Source organism: Saccostrea echinata, unplaced genomic scaffold (genome assembly GCF_033153115.1).
Source record: "Saccostrea echinata isolate AGI-Se365-2 ecotype Australia unplaced genomic scaffold, CSIRO_AGI_Sech_v1 ptg000004l, whole genome shotgun sequence".
Classification (NCBI taxonomy): Eukaryota; Metazoa; Mollusca; class Bivalvia; order Ostreida; family Ostreidae; genus Saccostrea; species Saccostrea echinata.
In genome coordinates this window covers 3,219,660-3,240,148 of record NW_026889753.1, presented here as the reverse complement: position 1 = coordinate 3,240,148, position 20,489 = coordinate 3,219,660, and the positions used below count along the sequence as shown (strand labels likewise).

The 20,489-nt window shown below is 32.9% G+C and overlaps 1 protein-coding gene across 1 annotated transcript in view; it reads left to right on the top strand.

Moving 5' to 3' along the window:
- The window catches only part of LOC133179243 (voltage-dependent calcium channel type A subunit alpha-1-like), a 49,990-nt gene that overhangs the window by 18,014 nt on the left and 11,487 nt on the right, over positions 1-20,489 (top strand). Inside the window, exon 2 of the mRNA XM_061314032.1 lies at positions 8,953-9,208. Coding sequence (XP_061170016.1) covers positions 8,953-9,208 — 256 coding nt within the window. The remainder of the gene's footprint in view (positions 1-8,952; positions 9,209-20,489) is intronic.

The window sequence follows — 20,489 nt, the reverse complement described above, 5'->3', positions numbered from 1 at the left end:
GTTGCCCGCGGGCAACAGGCTTTATCATAATTGTCTATATGTTTGACCAAATCTGTCTTCAAAGGTGGCAAATAGTCGCGGGTCCTGTCACAGACAAGAGTATATAAGCGTACAACTTATCCAATTCCCTTTTGTTTTCCTTTGACTTCCATTAATGGATATGATCCATGACTTGCTAATTAATACTTTTTATCTTTTCCATTTGGACTTCACATACGATACACGAAAACGTTTGTTTTCGTTTTCTTCTGGGAAATTATTTATAGATGCAAAAGACATTTTAGGTGGATATTATGCTGAATTCTCCATGCAGTGTTTTGCCCTTTAGTCAAATTTATGCCCCCATAGCAATGAAAATCCCTTCTTTGGATCCAAAAATGAAAACAGCACTAAAATGCCTTGAGCACTATTAAAATTACATCCACATCTATTGAAATGCTTGCTGCTGATTAATAATATCCAAAATCTTTCACCCGTGCAGTTCTTTACGAATGCAGCAATTTCCGAAGACACAAATGATAACAATTCCCCTAGTTTTCGTCATATTTTACGTGAAAATCAATGGATGATATAATATTCTTGCAGGATTCTTATCTTGCAGAATCAAAAAGGTAAACGAAGAACTCCTCTGACGACAACGAACATCAAAAACCAATTTTCTACACCAGTTATCATGTTGTTTTTCTTTGGCTATATGGTTATTTGCAGTTAACACCTAAGCGCAGATATAGATGTCAATGTGCAACGAACCAATCAAAGCGATATGCATAGTATGCACTGTTGTCCAAGAAGGTTTAACATTTTATTTGAGTGAAAAGGATTGTTTATTTACAAGTTTAAATAGTTTTGGGAAAATAATTTTGCAAAGATGAGGTAAGAAAACAAAGTTATGTTATTGTATTTTTTATGATAGGCATACTATTTAAAAGATGAAAATTTATTCAATTGTGCTTCTTTCCATGCCATTTAAAATACCATTTTAAATTGTTGTCAAAGCAAACAGATAAAAAAAAATCAATTGAATTCATGAAAAATTACCGCAGGCCTTTATTAAAAATAATAATAATAATAAATATTAAATGAAATTTAATTATTAAATTTGATTTACTGTGTATTATATTTTGTTTCATGTATTGTTTTTTGGAATTTTGATCATATTGTATGCCTAATGAGTGAGTTAATTTGATGATAACACGCTCACAAGTCTATTTACAAATTGGATTGCCCTTTTACAATCAAATTTTATTACGTAATGATTTAACATCGCAAGGGAAATGCATACAATCAATTGATCATTACGTCATCCCGTCATTGTCATGAAACTACTACATTAAAAAATATTTTAGTCAATTTCTGTAAATCTTTTTAAAACTATTAAAATTTCTCTCTCTCCCCCTCTCTCTCTCTCTCTCTCTCTCTCTCTCTTGAGTTAGTCAATGAACACATTTTATCAAATTTGTAATAATCTCTACTTATACATGTAGTGTAAAGCTTAAACAGACATGAGACTCTTTGTTTAGAAAATTCACACGTTATTAACAGTGAGTTTAATTTCTTAATTAGAATGAATAACAGTCTTAAAATATGAAATGAATAATTTATCTTTTTCTGTAGAAAACTAGCTTTTTGCATCTCTTCTTGTGATAGAAATATTGATAGTGTGTTTACTCGAGTAAGAAGTCTACAGTTTTTTAGAATTCAAATTTAAGCATGTTAATATTTAAATTTCTACGTTAAAATTAATCTTTTTTTAATTTTAATTTTTTATTAAGTTTAGTTTTAAAAACTAAAGCATACACCAATGATTAAGAACCAAGGAAGTCATTATTTTCTACAAAAAATGGCGCATTTCATTTGCTCGAAGGCAATCCGATACTTATAGAGTATACGGGTTCGTCTAATACATGCTTGAATCACTTGGCAACAATTAATGAATAGAAATATAGAATGTTTATCACCAATATTTTACATGGGACCCTGATCGATTAATGCTGCAGTATTTTAGCACAAAACAACTTTTATTTTTGTCAATATGTACTTTAATATGTTTGACTGAACTTGATAAAATGGAACAAAATGATGCACTCAGTTCTTCCTTCTGAATAACTATTACTTTTTTGTGAAAACTCGAATTCGTTCACACCTTAGGCACAGCAAAGATAAAGTGCTAAGACAAGACCGGAGCAAAGCTCTAAAAACCGGCCAATTATCTGATTAAGATAACTGGTTACTAATTTACAAGAAACAGAGTTTGGGTACGCACTAAACCTAAATCTATATTTTAATGCACCACGGTCAAGTGAGATATGTACTTTAGTTGGTCTTTTTTTAGGACTGGGTATTGGTTTGAGATTTTGTATTGCGATATGTTTAACTGTAGTGCGATGTGTATTGCAAAATTTTCAAAGCTAATTAAAATGGCATTTTCTTATTTTATTATCTTCCATTTATATGCAGAATGTGCATAACTGGGTTCAATGACCAAAAAAAAAAAATATCTGGTTGATTTAATTATAGTTATGCATTGAAATATACGCATACAGCAGCTTTTGCCATACTATTTATCAAACGTTTCTGACAACTGTTACTGCATATTTTATTATGCTAGAAATCCAAATTTTTTGCCAGTATAACGATACTACAAAAATATATTGCAAAACGATATTTTTTCATCGTACCTCGATATATTGGAATATCGGTATTATTGCCCAATCCTATAGTTTTTCTTGTTTGTTTTGTTTTAAACATGTCATCGTTACTTTTGTTTCTATACGAAATAGCTTTATCCATTATCTATTACGAAAATTTCAAATTTGCTATATAATGTGTATTTGAAAGATAATCTACCATGGACAGTTTGTATAAATGTAAACAATGTACATATAACACGCAATATGGATTTTGTAAGTGATAGAGAAGGGAATAATTCTTTTTCTAGTTGAAGAAATAGTCTTTTAAGGTGCCCTTATTGCAACAATGTTGATATATATCCGATTACATTCAATGTCGTTATCGCTTATATCCCAGCCTTAACCCGTGTCACAGTTACAGTTCTTGATTTCTTTGGTCTGATCTAGAAATTTTTATAAAATTTAACTGTACTTGAGTAAATGACAATCCTCCTTAGATGCGTACATACATGTATCTGTATGGCGTTATGTTCTTAAATAAAATATATTGCGAACAATTTAATAGCATTTCATCTTTTAAAAAACAATTTTAATAAATTTACAAACTTAAAATTTGAAATGGAGTATAAAAATCAAATCATGGAATTTTAAAATAAATTAATCATTGTCCTTTTTTTCCCATCATCAACTCCCATTACATCATTCCAGCAGGTCTCCTAAAATTGGTTAGACGAAGACTGTTTCAACTTAATTACATCTGGCAGAATATTACATTAAGTTTTTATATCAGCAAAAAGTCTGATGGCTCGTGCAACAAAGAAACACGCGGAACATTATCACCGACTCCACCGATTGATTATAACCCGCATGCTTGTCCCTATATCAGTTTACGTCTTTTAGTTGCGAGGTCTATTTTCTTCCTCGCAGACATTCTTCGCACATTTTCTAGGCTTCCTATTTAACCTTGAAGGCAAAAAAGGAAAATTAAAATCGCAAAATAGAATCAGTATGATAGAAATTTTGAAAGGTTTGTCATATTTTATTCGACGAATTACGTTATCCAATCACCATTAAGGAACTAATTGATAACCACCGTATAACTCGAAATGTCAGAGCTATTTTTCAGAATGAGAAACTATTTCAGAATGGAAAACTTTTAAGCCCACGAACATTCCAATGGTTTTATCTATCATTAAGCATTATTGATGACATTTTTAATTAAAGTTCATTGAGTAAACTGACTTGAGATACCTCTGCAGGACTCGATTCTGAAGTATTTTGAAGTTAGATATCATTTGAATAGTTAGATATCATTTGAATATTAATTTATTGTACTTCGAAGGCACCTTTGATTGGATCTTCAGGTGTGACAAGTTTTGAATGTCGTACCTATAAAATATACTCGGTACTAGACCATGTGGTTACTGGTTATAATGCCATGCAGTGGGAGAACAGAGTGTACTCAACCACGCCATTTGAACTTTATTATTTGAAAGGTGATCAAACTGAATTTTCAAAGGTGATAAAAATCACCTTTTTAGTTACATAAAAGGACAAATAATAAGTTAAGTTAGAAAAATTGGTGCTGGCAAATTTCTTTGGAATTCTGAACCTGGTCTATCTTACAAAGTTTATAGGTTATGGTCTAGGTAAAAGTTCTGGGCAAAAAAGACCATACAGAGTATAATTTATACATATATAGTGTTCACTGATCGTTCATCTCGAGTGTAATTTGTTTTTTTCCCCAATCTCTGTTTGATTTACTGTCACTTGTTTAGTACATAAAGCAATGAATTTAAAGCGATTTTGTCGTTTATACCACGTACTATACGTGTTAATTGTTATTTAATCAAATGTATAGTAACACTGCTTAGTTGCGATGAATATCAAAATTTCACACCTCAGCAGCAAATCACATCTGAATGCGCGACATCTCTTTGATACACGATAAAATCAGAAGACATCATCTTCAGAAATGTGCAATTATCTTTATCAAATTGTTTTATCTTTTACTGTTTTGATGGCAGTTTTGCGTGTTAGTTTTGGCTTTCTGAGGCCTCAGTCAATTCATCATCGATTTCACAAACGTGTCATTTCCTCTCATTACGCTAGCATTTTATTTACAATCTAGTGCGAGGTATAACTTTTATATGGTTATTAAATTGCTATTAAATGGATGTTTTAAACCAAAAAAGATCTATCAGCCACGACAAAATGACCCCGGAATGGCTAGGACTATATCTTACGGTGGCAGCTTAATCACTACTTCCCACCATGCCTTGCAAAGAGAAAACCATGGAACATTGCGTAGTATATGATACCCAAACTATGAACTCTCTGCTCTAAGGAACATTAAGCTTTCGTGATAAATCGCAGTTCGCTTTTCTTTAATCAAAGAAATTTCAGTGAAATAAAAGATTTATGCCAAAGAGGAATTTGAAAATAAATCGATTTCTTCTCAAATATGTGAGAGTATTTTTTTCTTCAAAAGTTTCTGTTGATACATTATTCAGTCTGTACATGTCGTGGTGTATAAGTATCAGCATATAATGCAGCATATAATGTTGGAGTATCAGCATATAATGTTGAAGTATCAGAATATAATGATAAACTATCAGCATATAATGTTAATGTATCAGCATATAATGTCAAACTATCAGCATATAATGATAAACTATCAGCATATAATGTTAATGTATCAGCATATAATGTTAAAGTATCAGCATATAATGTTAAAGAATCAGCATATAATGTTGAAGTATCAGCATATAATGTTAAAGTATCAGCATATAATGTTGAAGTATCAGCATATAATGTTAAAGTATCAGCATGTAATGTTGAAGTATCAGCATATAATGTTAAAGTATCAGCATGTAATGTTGAAGTATCAGCATATAATGAATGTTTTCCACATAAAGCAGCTGAGGCGTTCCAAATATAATCCATGAATATTTTTAAACATACATGTACGTCGCAGAAAGAAATATTTGGTATACACTTTGTTGACTTCATAAGTTAATTACATTTTTTCAAGAAGGTCGTTAAGGAATGGATTTTAAATGTTTAATTTTCAGATGTATCAAGTTTGAGTAATATGCGTACCTGTATTTATGTACATGTACATGTATCCCATTTAAATATGTTTCTGCTCATCAAACTGCAGAATTCAGCATTTACAAGTATGTGCAGCGAATCATGTTATATATATAAATATAAATAAATGCATGTAAATAATAAATAAATATATGTAGATAAGTAAATAAAAGAGAGAATGAAAAAAGAATCATCATTGACTGCTTTGAAGCTTCAGGGCAAGATAGCGAACAAAGAGGAATAACTCTAATTAAATTTTAAGAAATTCACTGCTTCGTATTGATTTATTTATTTATTTACCCTTACAATAAACCATGTATAAACAAATACAATGTACTATTTTACCACCTTTGGTATGAAAATTCTACAAGCTTAATATTATCCTTCTATCAGCAGAGAAATTAAGTACAAACAAAATAACTACGAAGCTGTTAAGTGAAAAATAAGTTAATAATTTTTTTTTAAGTAAGTGTTTGCCATTCAAAATACAATACATTGTATTTCAATGATAATAATGATGACCGAACGCATTTTTCTATAATTGTATCATCCTACACTCATGTTATTTTCTGTTGCTGGAGTTGAAAAATATAGGTCCTGTAAATCCTGTAGAGTATTTCCATAACAAACAAATTCATCACATTTAATCCGTCTCAAAATTTACGGATGGTTATTTATTTGAATGTCATGTCTATGAATGAATCGTGCTTTAGATCTTTTTAAAGATTAAAAAGCTTAGCTATTTAAATACATGTATTATTTTGGGGCACAAAAATGAAATAACGTTGTGAAATTGTAGCAGGTCTTCAATAAAATACTAAACTTCATTTGCGTGAAAGCTCTGAGTGAATGTTTAACAGGGTCTGGTAGCTACATGTATATTGAGTGAGGGGTCAGTTAGAACCCAGTCCACTATTTCAGTATATCTGAAATGATGGTTTATTCCTCCTTAATTTTGAATCTTAGAAAAAAATAGTCTAAACTTAATAATAATAATAATAATACCAGTAAAGACGAATTTTTCTTCTTCATTTTTTAAACTTCATCAACAATTCTGGAAAGAAAGAAAGGGGACTACAGAATGCGAATGCGATATTTAGAGAAAATATCATATACTGTATCCAAACATGTTCTTCCACTTCAAAAGATTTCTTTAGAAGAATTTCAAATACATTGTAACAGTCAGATGCTTCAGTATTATTTGAAAAAAAAAACGGAATTTCAAAACGAACGAGAGAAATTAAATCCCACCTGTGCATGTTTGAGAGCATTTTTTTTTTTTTGGTATGCCCTGATGATTTTAAACTACGACGGCAATTTCTCATTGCGAAATGAGATTTTGGAAATATATACATGTACCTTACGGAGGGTCAATAAAAGTTGATTAAATGATATAATGAATAGATACATGTGCTTTCCTTTGTTTGCAAACAGAAAATTGAATTACACTGGTACTTTAAAAAATTGGAAAGTGTTCCGAGCAGGTTTTGACTGTGATTTAAATACTTGTTACTTTGTGTGTATTGTATGTTGTCTATTTAAAAGAGCTAACTCGTGAGAGATTAATGGTATTCAATAACAAACTGTCCTTTAAAAAATTCTGCATTGTCCCTCAATTCAAAAGAGTATTTGAGTTTTTAAAGACCGCGGGAATGTTGTCATTATAATAGAACACGATTATGGGAGAAAATGGACATTTATTTTCTTTTGGCGATAAAACTACCAGGTCAAAACTACGGGAAATGAAGTACATCTTCGGTACCACCTGGATTTACAGCTAGGTGCAATGTGTATCCAGTACAGCGTAACAGCAGATCTTGTGATATAATTCAAAAGGAAGTGTTTGTATTTCATCTTCACTGGAATTTTACTACTTTGTACAGGGCGTTTCGCAACAAGTAACAAAATGGCACAGAAAAGCGGATCGCGGTCTGTATTTTTGAAGAAACTCCATGATATGGAAAAACAAAAGATGCGCAAAAGGGAAGGAGAGTATTTATCGAAGACATCATTTCTGTCGAAATCGTCTGCTGAGAATATAACAGACCAAGACAAATCCGTATTAGCCAGCAAAGGGTTCCCAAATTTAGGTTACGATGAAAGTCATAGCGATGACGATGAAATACTAGAAGAGAATGACGTCACATTGTATATTGACAGTGAAGAGAGGGAATCCTCTAAACGAAAGGCCGAGCAATGGCTCAGGGAATGTGCAGACGATATTTCCACAGAATCGTCTGCGCCAACTCCTGTCAGCTCCCAACAAGGCAGAAGACGTAGTGATGATTTAGAAATGAACGGAAAGAGTTATCTAAAAACAGAACCTGGACTTGCAAGAAAGCTGAACCCGTCACAACCCCATGGGGCAAGAAAGATATCTTGGCTAAATATTTTTAAACGAATTCAGTCTAAGAAACTGACATACAGACTAAGTACGCTTTTAAATAATGATGCAGAAATGAGTTTTTCCAGCCCTAAATCTCACCATGATGAACACCACCATCACCACGATCCTTTCAAACAACGACAACCACCTAAACGAAAGAAAACCAAGAAACTGAAAAACATGACCAAGCAAGAGAGACGCATATACTTTAAGCATCGTGGTAAAAACTCAGTAGCTTCAATCTGATTAGCTATATAAGAAATGGGTATAAAATGCCCTTTTGTATGTGGCATTTTCTCTTGGGTATTTTTTCTTCTAAATCTTTTTAAAATTGTTTGAAGTAGAAATTGAGAAAGTGAACCGGTAACATTAATTATCCAGTCACTCGTTTACGACCGTATGAAATTTTTACTAAGTCGCTGATTGATATGAGTAATTTTTACGTCCCGTTTACTTGACGTTAAACGTCATTTATAACGTTACCAAATGTGACACCAACACCGTACTTTAAGGCCAGTGAATATTGTTTATTTGAACAAAGAAGCAAAGCATCTATGCATCACAGTGCATAAATACACGAAGAAACGCGATAAGACAATTTTCAAAGTTCCTTAGCAATACACTGATGGTATTTGAATATAAACTCTAAATGCATGCATAAAAATTACAAAATGAAATAATGCGTGTATAAAACAACATTGATTGAATTTATTCAGATGTTTTAAAACAGATATCACACTCAGGTGTGATAAAATACTTAAAACTCGAAATTAAACAGTGTTCTCATTTTGCCTAAAGTTTAACCAGATTTAATGAAATTAATGTATTATTATTATTTTGCAGCAAACTTTAGGCTTCGCTACAAGGCTCAGAACATGATTGGAGCCACCGGAAGTCGCCACCTGTCCCAGCGCCGCCGCGCCTCCATAGCAACGCCTGCTGCCTCACCGTCCATGTTTTCGCACCTGGAACAGGTAAACGAGGAGGATGAAAACAAACCCCGACTTCCACCTACGCGGCGGCGGGCGGTGGACACGTCAGATTACCGAACTTGTGCCATATTACAAACAAGACTCAAGACAGTTAGAAACTACCCCGAGTAAGTATTGAATAAACATAGAATGAAAGAGTCATATACAATAAGTAAACACATACTCAGTATTTATTATTCTAGATGAACTCCCGAAACGGAGTCAGCAGAAGTAAGAAATTAAGAAAAAAATGCCGAAAATAGTGTCCACGCATGCGCAAAATCAAATAATGTCGATTTTCGGCAAAAATCATAGGTTTCAGAAAATAGTTTGTGAAAAGTGGTGGAAAGTCTGGCATGTCAGTACTCTGCAGCTGAAATTCTACATAAAAGTCCTTGAAAGACATTTTAGATCTATTTGTCCGATTTTAGATTCTATTTGTCAAAAGAGTTATTTACTTTTAAAGTTGAAGTTTAACGTGCGATTAATAATTGTCAAAATAATACTTATTAGAAGTAAATAAGCGCAATTAATTTTTTTTAAATATGGAAAATGGAACAATATATGTTATATTTGTTTAAAACGTGGCTGAATTTTACAAGTGAATTAGCATTTCGGAGTTTTAATTGTATACAACACATAAATTAAAAGCGTTAGTTATCATCATCGTTATTTACCAATTTTTTTGCACATATACGAATAAATGCATTTATAACCATATAAACAAATTTTCATTATTATCTAATGTTTGAAAATGTAAAAAAAAAAAAGTCACTCGATAAAAAAAAATTCTTCATAAAAGGTTTTCTAAAAATAAGCCTCTTAATATCTCTGCTTCGAGATTAAAAAAGCGCATTTTCTTTTTTTAAAAATGAAATACAATCTGGGTGTCAAGAAGACAAATAAAGTAAACTTTATCGCAGTAATGACATAATATTAAAATCAAGGTGACAATAAATTAATTTAGAAAATAATTCTTACCCAAAGTGTTGAATGCGAAGTTGTATGTCAAAATCTCGATTATGCAAAGGTCGGAAGCATTAAATGAATATTATAAGTATATTTTTTATTCAACAAAAAAGTTAATGTCACAATGTACTAAATAGAGCCATTTTAGATAAACGTATATCTAAATCACGATTATGCAAAGTTCGAAAGCAATAAATGAATAAGTGTATTTTTTATTCACCAAAAATAAAGTTACAGTGTACTAAATAGAACCATTTTGGAGAAAACGAACACAGTTCATTGTTTGTGTCGACCGGATATACCATGAACACTTTTTGCCGCAATGCAAGATGAAGCCAAATACTCGGTTTTCGGAGTTCAGTCCGTTTTGGGAATTTCCTATAGAATATAAGACACACACACTCACAAGAAGGCAACAAAAGTTTATTACACGTCAAGTCATCAAACTTTTAGTTTTTCACTGTGACATTGAAGCAATGAAAATTGAAGAAACATGAGAGAAGGTTTTGTCTCATAAAGATGTTTGTTTTAGTATGTTTTATTTAAGGAATAACTGTCTAATTTTTTGGATTCATGATGTGATCAATCGAGTGGCTTGCGTGATAATTTGCATAAACGCCGAAGGCGTTTATGCATAAAATTATCACGCAAGCCAATCGATTGATCATCGTCATGAATCCAAAAAATCTGACAGTTATTCCTTATATTTACATGCTCCTGATTCTTCAAATTCCCGTGCTAATAGCCCCGCTTCTGCCTCTGTTTGTCCCGCCCCGCACGTGATTTTTTTTTTAACCGCGCCTATCGATGAACCAGTAGATTTATGTAGAAATAAAGTATTTTTACAATTTGTAATTTTATCTCGGAGAAAGACATTGGAAATGTAAATATTGTTAGATAATTTGATTGAAGAAGGGCCTCATTTTTCATATGTAAGAAATTAGCAAAGACAGATAAGTCAAAAGTTTGAGGGAAAGTATGAGATGGTGTTGAACGCTTATTTTCTTTTTGGTTGAGTATTTGGGGTTGCCTGCATTGTAAATTGTTGATGCTGCAGACAGTGTTCGAGTTACCATTCTTGTCACTGGAAAGAACAATACAAGCTATTGATCGCTGTATATCACGGATAGCAGTCATTAGAAAGCCAATTCTTCTCTGAGGCCTCAGTCAGTGAACAGTTTCGTATATCGACCAATTTTGGGGGTTATTTAAGCATTGAACAAAATGTTGACAATGAAGCCAAATCTGCCAAAAATAGCCCATTTCCTTCCCTACGCATGGCAACATGGGACATATGTTGCTTTTAAAAACGCTTTTCTCAAGCTGCTTATCGTTTGTATTACGAAGTACGTTACAGCCTAATTTGTTCAGTTTGATACTCTCAGACAGAAATTTCCCTTTTCTCTTGTTTAATTAAATAATATATAATCTTAGGGTTACGACGATATTCTGTCTCAGAATTGTTTTATTCGTTCACCCATTTCATTGATTACTGTATCTGGTGACACAAGATGGATGGATATTCATTCACCGTGCTTCCTGTCGTCCATAAATTTAGATCGCTTGCCTAAATTGGCTTCGATGCACATTACCTAATTAGGAAATGGACACTTAGCCCGTCCAGTAATTTAATCCAATTTTTCAAGATTTTGAGCTAGTGATGCATTTTCTTCGCAGACTAAAGATTGAATTAAAATAGGTCTGAAACTGAAGCCATGAAAATAGAACTTGGTGTCCGATAACAGGGGCAGAAGGGAGAAGCCATTACTATGAAGTTATTTTCATGACCACTAAAATAATATAGATACATGTATATCCCCTCCAAGTTTTTAATTTTCTGATATCTAAAGAGGGTATCTGGACCTTGTTTGCTTTTTTGAAGGATTAAGATGGTTTCTGAATAAAACAGTGCTGCATTTGAAGATTTACCTAACATGGCGGATGAAGCTGATGTAGACATGATCTTCCTATCTCCTCTTGCTACATTGAATCGATAGATTTCCTTCTGGGACTCTACTGAGTTAGCATCAATTTTCCACAGTTTCATGCAACAGTAACACGTTTCTGTTCTAAAAAAAATCAGAGACATATTGTGTGCTTTGGTCCTAAATGCTTTGTCATTTTTTTTGTATGTTTCTTTAATTTTAAAACCTGTATACTGTTGACTTTCTTGTACCTTAATTACAAAACAGAGAGTTCAGGCACCTGTCAGTTTCTTTAGATGACTATGTCCGTCGTGGCATCATTCAGATTTTAAATTAGTTGTTTATTTATTGTTCAAATAATCTTAAAAGTTTTATCAATAATACTTGAAAACTTTAAAAATGTCAATCCTAGGTAAACAGATCAAATTTATTAAAAAAAGTTAATATATTTCTATCGAACATAAATGGTGGCTTTTGATTTTCTACCGTTTCGGCATGTCACCGGTTCTTATGGGTGTACGCGAACGTTCACCCTAACTTTAAATACTCCGATACATGTATTCTCTGGTTTTAACAGTATGGTCCCAATCAAGTTTACACCTTTCATTTAAACTTCCTCGATATATGTGGCAGTAAATAGAATTTAGGATTAATAAGATGAGTTCATGCCCCATCAATACCTATTTTGATTGGGAATTAAACTTCAGAATTTTAAAAGGGTTGTTTAGAAAAGTGCCTGAAACAACAGGAATTATGAAAGAGACGCCTTTTCTCGCGGCATCCTGCACTTTACTATAAAACCACGAACTATTGTGCAAATGAAATGATTTAAACCGTGTCCACTGTCCACGGGAAAGAAAATAATTTTAGGTACGGTGGCTACTTCATGTATTGGTAAAAAAAAAAAAAATCACTGTTTTCGTCGGGATGTAATTTCGTGGGCGAATATTTTTATTTATGAATACCTCACCTATATTTCAATAACCGTCGATGATGTTAATTTGTTGATAAGAGTTACCGATGAAATTTACGAAAATTGAACCTTAAGAAATGTAATGGTTCTATAATTGTTGATATGGTGGTGGGAAATGATGATAATATCAGGGTTCTACTGACATGAAGGTTATTTTGTTTGATAAAGACATATAATGAGTTTGGAAAACCCTAATAGTTAAGAGCTTAATCAGGCAAAGATATAAAAAAAATGTCGAAAATTTAGGGATGGAATATCTACGAAGTTTTCTTCTTTTCAGAGAATATAAGAATTTTTGCGTTGATATTTGACTGAGAAGCGTTGGTTTTAACCCTGGGTAAATCGGAAGTTTTCCCCTTCTAATTGATTAAAAAAAATAAATAAAAAATGAAAAAAAAAAATAAATTGAAAAAACAACAACAAACAAACGGAAAATTAACAAATGGCACTTGGTTTTGCAAGACCCTGTGAATGGTACATGTGTGACGGGCCAATTTTTCCAAATAAATATGAAATAGGTCCATAAAGGTCATCATATATACATGAAGCCATACTCCCCCATCTTTCCAGTATTTATACACGTATATTTATTCACTTTGAATATTGAACTTTTCTCTCTTTCTCCGATTTTCTGGCACTTAGAGAGTGCCTGTCGGTCATAGATAATAGACAAGGTCAAAAATAAGTCAGAGATGTATCAGGTCTTATTAACCGAATTGTTGCATAGATATCATCAAAAGAACCATAAACGCGGCTTTGTTTAAGTATATATTTCATGCCAGAATTGCAAAGACTAGATTGTAATGGTTCAAGGAAATAAAATTTTTACTTTTGAAATTTTTTAATCGACTGATAATTCAAGAGATTCCTAAGAATAAGGAACGTACTGAAACACCATTGTAAACAAAGACAAACTAACCACTGGGATGCTACCCCTTTTTTCTGAGTGTAGTATTTTGCTATGGTAAATTTTCCTTCATGTGCTGGTCCCCCCTCCCCGCCCTCAACTTTTGGTTGCAGTAAGGTCGAGCACTAGCAAATTCCAGGATTTGGACGGTTAATTACTTTTTTTTTTTTTGCTCGTCAGATTAATTTGGAAGTTGCCCCCCCCCCCTTCTGTTCAAACAGTTGCCACGGGCCTGGGATGATCATTGGAAGTTATATAGTTTATAACAGTCTTTTTTTCCTTATGATATACATGCTGTAAAGTACTTCTAACTCTGTTTCTTCTAGTGCTTTTGTGTTTGATTTTGTCATGCAATTTCCATAAACAAATAGTAACTACGTCACACTGTCAGGAATTTGATTACGCCTTGGTCAGATTGTTGCACAAAATCTGAGCTTTTTTGTATCCATTGATTTGGGTTTGTTTTCAGGACCATGCCTCCTCCCACACACACATTGATTGCTTTGTCACAGACGGGGAGGCTTTTTTTGTGATTCATTGCTCAGTTACTGCGATCGTTATTCCAAAATGTAATTTTACAGTTTTCATCACGATACCTTTACTTGTGGAACTTTAAACGTTCACTTTGTTATGTTCAAAAAAGATTACAATGATTTCTTTTCCTCTGTTGAGTAATTGTTTTCATTTGCTTTATCAAGCTCCGAGCAGCTCACTATACTATACATTACACGGTTAAATACCTTTATTCATAAAGAGAGTAGCCAAATTGAATTTATAATGTATGGACTTTGATGTTGTAAATGCTGTTAATAGTGAGACGCATTCTGTATCATTGCAAAGACAAAGAGAAGATTATGCTCTACTTTGGTTGTCTAATAAGCAAGTTAACAATGGAGAGCATGTCTATTTGGGTTTTCATCAGATAAGTACAAGTCCAGTCAGCTTACATAACATGAATATCACAATTATAAGTTAATAAGCATTTAACCTTGGGAGGAATGCCGAGGTGACCCGTTGCTGTATTTGATTTGCATTTTTGCAAGGGTAATTTTTGGTTCCATCACTAATTTGTCATGCCCTCTGTCATAAGTGACAAACTTTTTTCTGGACCTGCTTACGTCACAGTGCATTGATCTGGATATTTCATAAGGACCCCTAAATGTTTGTTAATATTTGGGCTCAACTTGGAAGCCCTCTTGTGTAGCCAGGCTATTTTTTTTGTTTATAACTCCAGTATTGCCAAACACGATGCTTTTCATATCGTACAAATGAGTTGTGAGTAGTTGCAATGAGAATTTTTAAATTCTCTTCTCAATATTACGATGGAATATCCGAGATCTGTTGAGGAAGATGTTCATTGGAAGAGATTTTGAGACATGTATACTTTTCCAAATTGACAGTTGACTTAAGTTACAGTATACCATATACGTAAATAGTATTCCGGACTGCAATAAAGGATTTGCCATGTTACGCATAAAAGAACCAACTGGCAAATTTATTGGAGTTTGCAAAACTGAATAATAAAAGTATGTAATTTTTGCAATGAAATGAACTTATGCTAACCTTTCCAAATAAATCACATACTACCGATTATATTAAAAATGGGTTTTCAGGACCGTGTCTTTGAAAACGTTAAAAGTGCACTGCATTTTGAGATCTCGGGGTATAGGGATCTTTTGTGCCAATCAAGCAAACAATATTAATTTCTTTTTCGTGCAAATGATGCAATATTGGAGGAGTGTATCATTATTTTACGAGTGACATACCTTAAGAGCATTATATCTTTGCTAAGATAATCATGTTATACAGTTTTGCTCGCAATTGCTAACAAAACCAAAAGATTTGCATGCTTTCTGCTTCGTGCATCGTACTTCCTGCTGCTATCAGTGGCTACATGAATATTTCATCTTGTTAAGTTTGATATTTGACGAAGTCAGAGAAACTTCAGTGCTCTGTATCAAAGATTGACAATGTGTTGACGTGGACAAGAACACAAGTACCATGAGAGGCACTTACTAGTTGTCATCTGTCCCTCGGTGTTCTTCCGGAAAAAATATCAGATTATAAAATAAACCTCAAAGACGATCAGCGGGTTCAAAGTTATTGATTTTATCTGGTTTCAGGAAGAAGAGGTCAAATGTTGTTTTTAAGTTCTTAAAAAATCAGGTCAACAAGATGTTTACTGATTTTAAGCACGAATACAAGCACTTTTAAATAAAGGGTATACGGGGTATGTTGACCTCTCACTGAAATGTTAAAATATACTTAAGATATACATGTAACAATATGTTACAAATTTTAAATCTCTTTTGTGGATGCTTAAGATACGTGTATATTGGGCGCAATACCCTGATGTCAAAATTTAGTTCACATTCCCATCCCCAAAATGAATAGCTTTTTCCTACTTGTTCAGAAAAGGAAAATAAACTTTACTTTTTTTCTGTTGCATCCTCGAATTTATAGTCAATCGATCCCTTGCCTGGATACAATACAGATGTCGCTGTTTATGAATATTGTAACGATTTGTCGATCCCTGTCTACTGATAAAGCAGGGAAGCTTAGCTAAAAAGGGCTTTGGGAATTTTACCATGCAAGGTTCTCTATATTAAACAGTCCGGCTTAATTAAGAATCGTATCGATATAAATACATATATATAGTTATAACTGTACTATGGTGAGAAATTGGACCATAATCTTTGTTTTCAGCGTACAAAAAAAATACATATATTTTTTTTTTAAAAATACAGTTAAACTTCGTCTCGAATAATGATATCTCGAAATGAGTTGGCAGTCCCAACCATTTTAACCATTGTTATCTCGAATCCTCGGATATCGCGAGGTTTAATCTTGGTTCCTCCGAGTTAGAGATAAGTGTCATATTGTAATTTTTGAATTTACCAGGTGGTAGTAAATACAAAAATTACAATATGCCAACTATTTTTGTATTTACTACCACCTGGTAAATTTAAAAATTACAATATGACATAAGGAGGTTTGACTATGCTTATAGTACGAAAGGTGTGAATATTTCACTAACGTGTAACACATAAAATTATATGAATAGTAAACTATTGCGATCTTTTTTTCCCTCGTTGACCGCATATATAAAAAAAATGACAATGCAATGAATGCTTCGGCACGATTTTTACAATTCTCAAAGTTCAAGAAAGTTATTGTTCTTGCTGGTTCTACTAGGAATGTGTAACCTAATTAATAAATAAATGTTTTTGTTCAAAAAGGGAACGACAATAGGAGAAAAGCAATCATCTTATAATGTCTGGAAGTAGTTTGAATCGTATTTCCTTGGTTTGGTCATTAATGCTTCATAATGGTCGTTAGGGGTCGTTTTCGACACTTCCCAATGACGTCACTTCACTCATGAGATATGGGATCGTCTGTTTGGTTTCCTTCCTTCAGAGTTATTTGGTCGTCCATTAGTTCTGTTATCAAATACTTCAGTAATCGTGAATAAGGTTAGAATATCCATATACCAGTAAATTGTGAATGACAGTTGTATTTTTATACATCTTTCTTTTTTTTTCTCATGTATCCATTTCCCCCCAAATTTCTCCATGAGGAAGCTACGGACATGAAAGAAATTTAATTTTTGTATATGAAAAAACATAACTAGATATTTTTGGGAATATTTTTTTATATTTCCGTGATAGTTTTCATATTTTTTTTTCTTAATCTTCTTGTCTTTGAAAAATCGATTTTGTTAAATCCTGCACACTTTATTCAATCACCTCTACAGTTGGGTATTTATTTTGCACTTTCTCTATTGCATCATGTAGTAGAAAATCAATAGTTCTCATCCCGAGTTTCGTCAGTGGCATGTCATTCTGTAAGCTTCCTATTTTGTTACGTCTGTGATTGAATCGCGGTCTTAATCGGCATACTGGCATTGGACCTACAATATCTCATACCCGAAGTTAATGGTTTTTACTTGAAATTATACAGCCAGCTTGTCTTGTAGATCATGCAAGATCTTAAAAAGAGACCCCATGGGAACATCAACGTCCTCTGAACTAACGTAATAGAAGTCATAAGCTTGCAAATAATTGGCTGAAAATAACTTTGGAAAAAGCTGCAAAGACTTGAAAATGCCCCGTGGACTTTTTGAATCTTTGTTAGGTTCTAGAAGGAAATGTTGCTTTCTTCATGTAGACAATTCTGACGTAACTTCTGTCACATAATTTTCCTTTCTGTAAGATTGCTATCATTTTTAGTTTATGAAGGGGGTGGTGGATTATATATTCAAAAATAATTATCTTGCTTGAAGGAATAGGGATTTATGGACCTATTGAGCTACGACAAAACTTTTGAACTTGGAAAATATAAGCCTAAAATAAGTGTGTAATCTTTAAAAAAAATCCTCTTTGATATGTTCAGAAAATGTTAACTGTCACAGTTAAAGTATCCATATCGATGTGTACAATTATCAATGTGCGAGAAGATTTTGTTTGACCTATTGTCTGCTCCCACTTCCTCTCTTTTTCGAGTACCGGTACATTTTAAATTGTCTAAATGTGTGAAGACGCAGCCGATAGGGCCATATGCAAAGTCAAAAAGCGTTAGCAACAATGCGACGGCGCATTTTTCACCATATTCCATTGCACTAACGCCACTTTACACAACATGGTAGTGTAACTGCTGTTGTGTGTTAGCGCGACGGCATGTTGTGTTAAGATGCGTTAGCGCGACGGCGTGGTGAACAAGGCGCCGTTGTGCTGCTGTTGATGCGCTGTAATACTTTTGCAAACGGCCCTTGCGGGACACAATATGTTGGTCTCTCTGTTTTACATAAGTACAATATAAGTATCCTGGCTGCAGGAGCGGATCCAAGATCAAATATGATACTTAGTACTTTAATTAAGATAGGTAGAGGAAGTTCCTTTGCCAAAACCGCATTTGAATCTATTGAAGTTTTTGCTACTATGACACTGTTTGTCGCTTGAAATGAGAGATACAGTATAGATTTCTATACATAAGCCTTTAACCTTGCATGTCAAGTTTTGAAAAGAACTACGCACGCTAACTCTCGATTCCCGCCAACATTTTACACCCATTTAATTTAATACTAATGGCAATTTGACGGTGAAATCTTTGTTGAATGCAAAGAACAGCTAATGGTAATTGACTGATAATTTTAATGCCAGTGTTAAATAGTTAATTACCCCTAATTCCAGCTCTTAAAATAAAGGGGGTAGACGATATTTTCCATTGAAATCGGGCTTTAAAGCATCAACACATTTTAAAATATTCTTGGATATGAATAAATATCCCTAAAATCTTTTCTTATGTTTTACGCATATAAAATTAAACATATTTTATTAATAAAATACAATATATTAGTTGTAAAACCCTTTGAAATTGGTGAAAAAATAAGCATTTTTGTAGTTTTTTGTCTGTAAACATATGTTTCCCCCCGTGAAACACAAAAAGCTTTGGTATAAATTTGTGAAATGACAGTCCATATTACCTGTAAAAAGGAATTTTTGTTTCACGGGAGAGAGAGAGAGAGAGAGAGAGAGAGAGAGAGAGAGAGAGAGAGAGAGAGAGAAAGAAAAAGAGAGATGTTTTAAAAATATTTTCCGTTTTTCGTTGATTTCTATAGTGAAAAACACAAGTTTTACCCAAATTATAGAGTTATCTCTCTTTGTTTTCCCAAAGAAGTAACATTTTATGAAAATTCATATAAATATTTATATAAATATGAAAAAACATCCAAATTTGTTAACTTTTGAAAATTGACTTGGAGGTAGGCGGGAGAACAATGCTATCGTTCGCAGTTCTTTACTCTAACTTCTATACTGAATTTCACGAAGATAGTTATTTTAGCTGACAGTTATTGCTAATTTATATTTATATAAGCGATATTAATGCTGACAATTAAAAAAATTAACAAGTCGTTTTGAAATTAGTACGTACATGTGTTTTGCAATACTTGTATTAACTTTTGTGTGTGTATCAAAATTATCGCAAATTTCATTCAGAGACACAAAATAAATGCTTCAGTTTAGATACATCTTAAAGTTTGTTGTCTTTCTCGAAAACAACTATAATAAACAAATAAAACTGCATAAAGCATTTTAAAGGTAATGCTTTTTAGTGGCTTTGAAACTTTCCATATTTAAAAAAAAAACACGGTAGAACATTTTTTTAAAGGTAACCCATTGCTTCTTGTTGACAATAAAACTACACAATTCTAGAATTTTTCAACAAGTTACATCCTTGTTAGAAACACGATGAGGAAATACATGTAACAAAAGAGATTTTAATAATGATTAATGAAATAGAAACAGAGAGGTAAACTTAGTTTCTGCGATGTAAAATTTATTTAATCAATTTTTATAACATTACTGTGCTTGTGTTATCTGCAGACAATGCCAGGTTTTTCCTGATATGGTCATTAATTCGCTTGATGGGATTATCTTTACACCCACCCAGAGCGCCAGCCCCCTCCTTACAATGCCACTCAATGTCAGAAGATTAAGGAATAATTACGCATACAATGCTATAATTTCTGACCTCATAAAGTCTTTGTGGGATAACATAATGAAGATTAAGAAACTAATGTTGTTATTTTACCATTGCGTGTACTAAAGTGTTAACTGGTACCCTGAGCTGGTTCC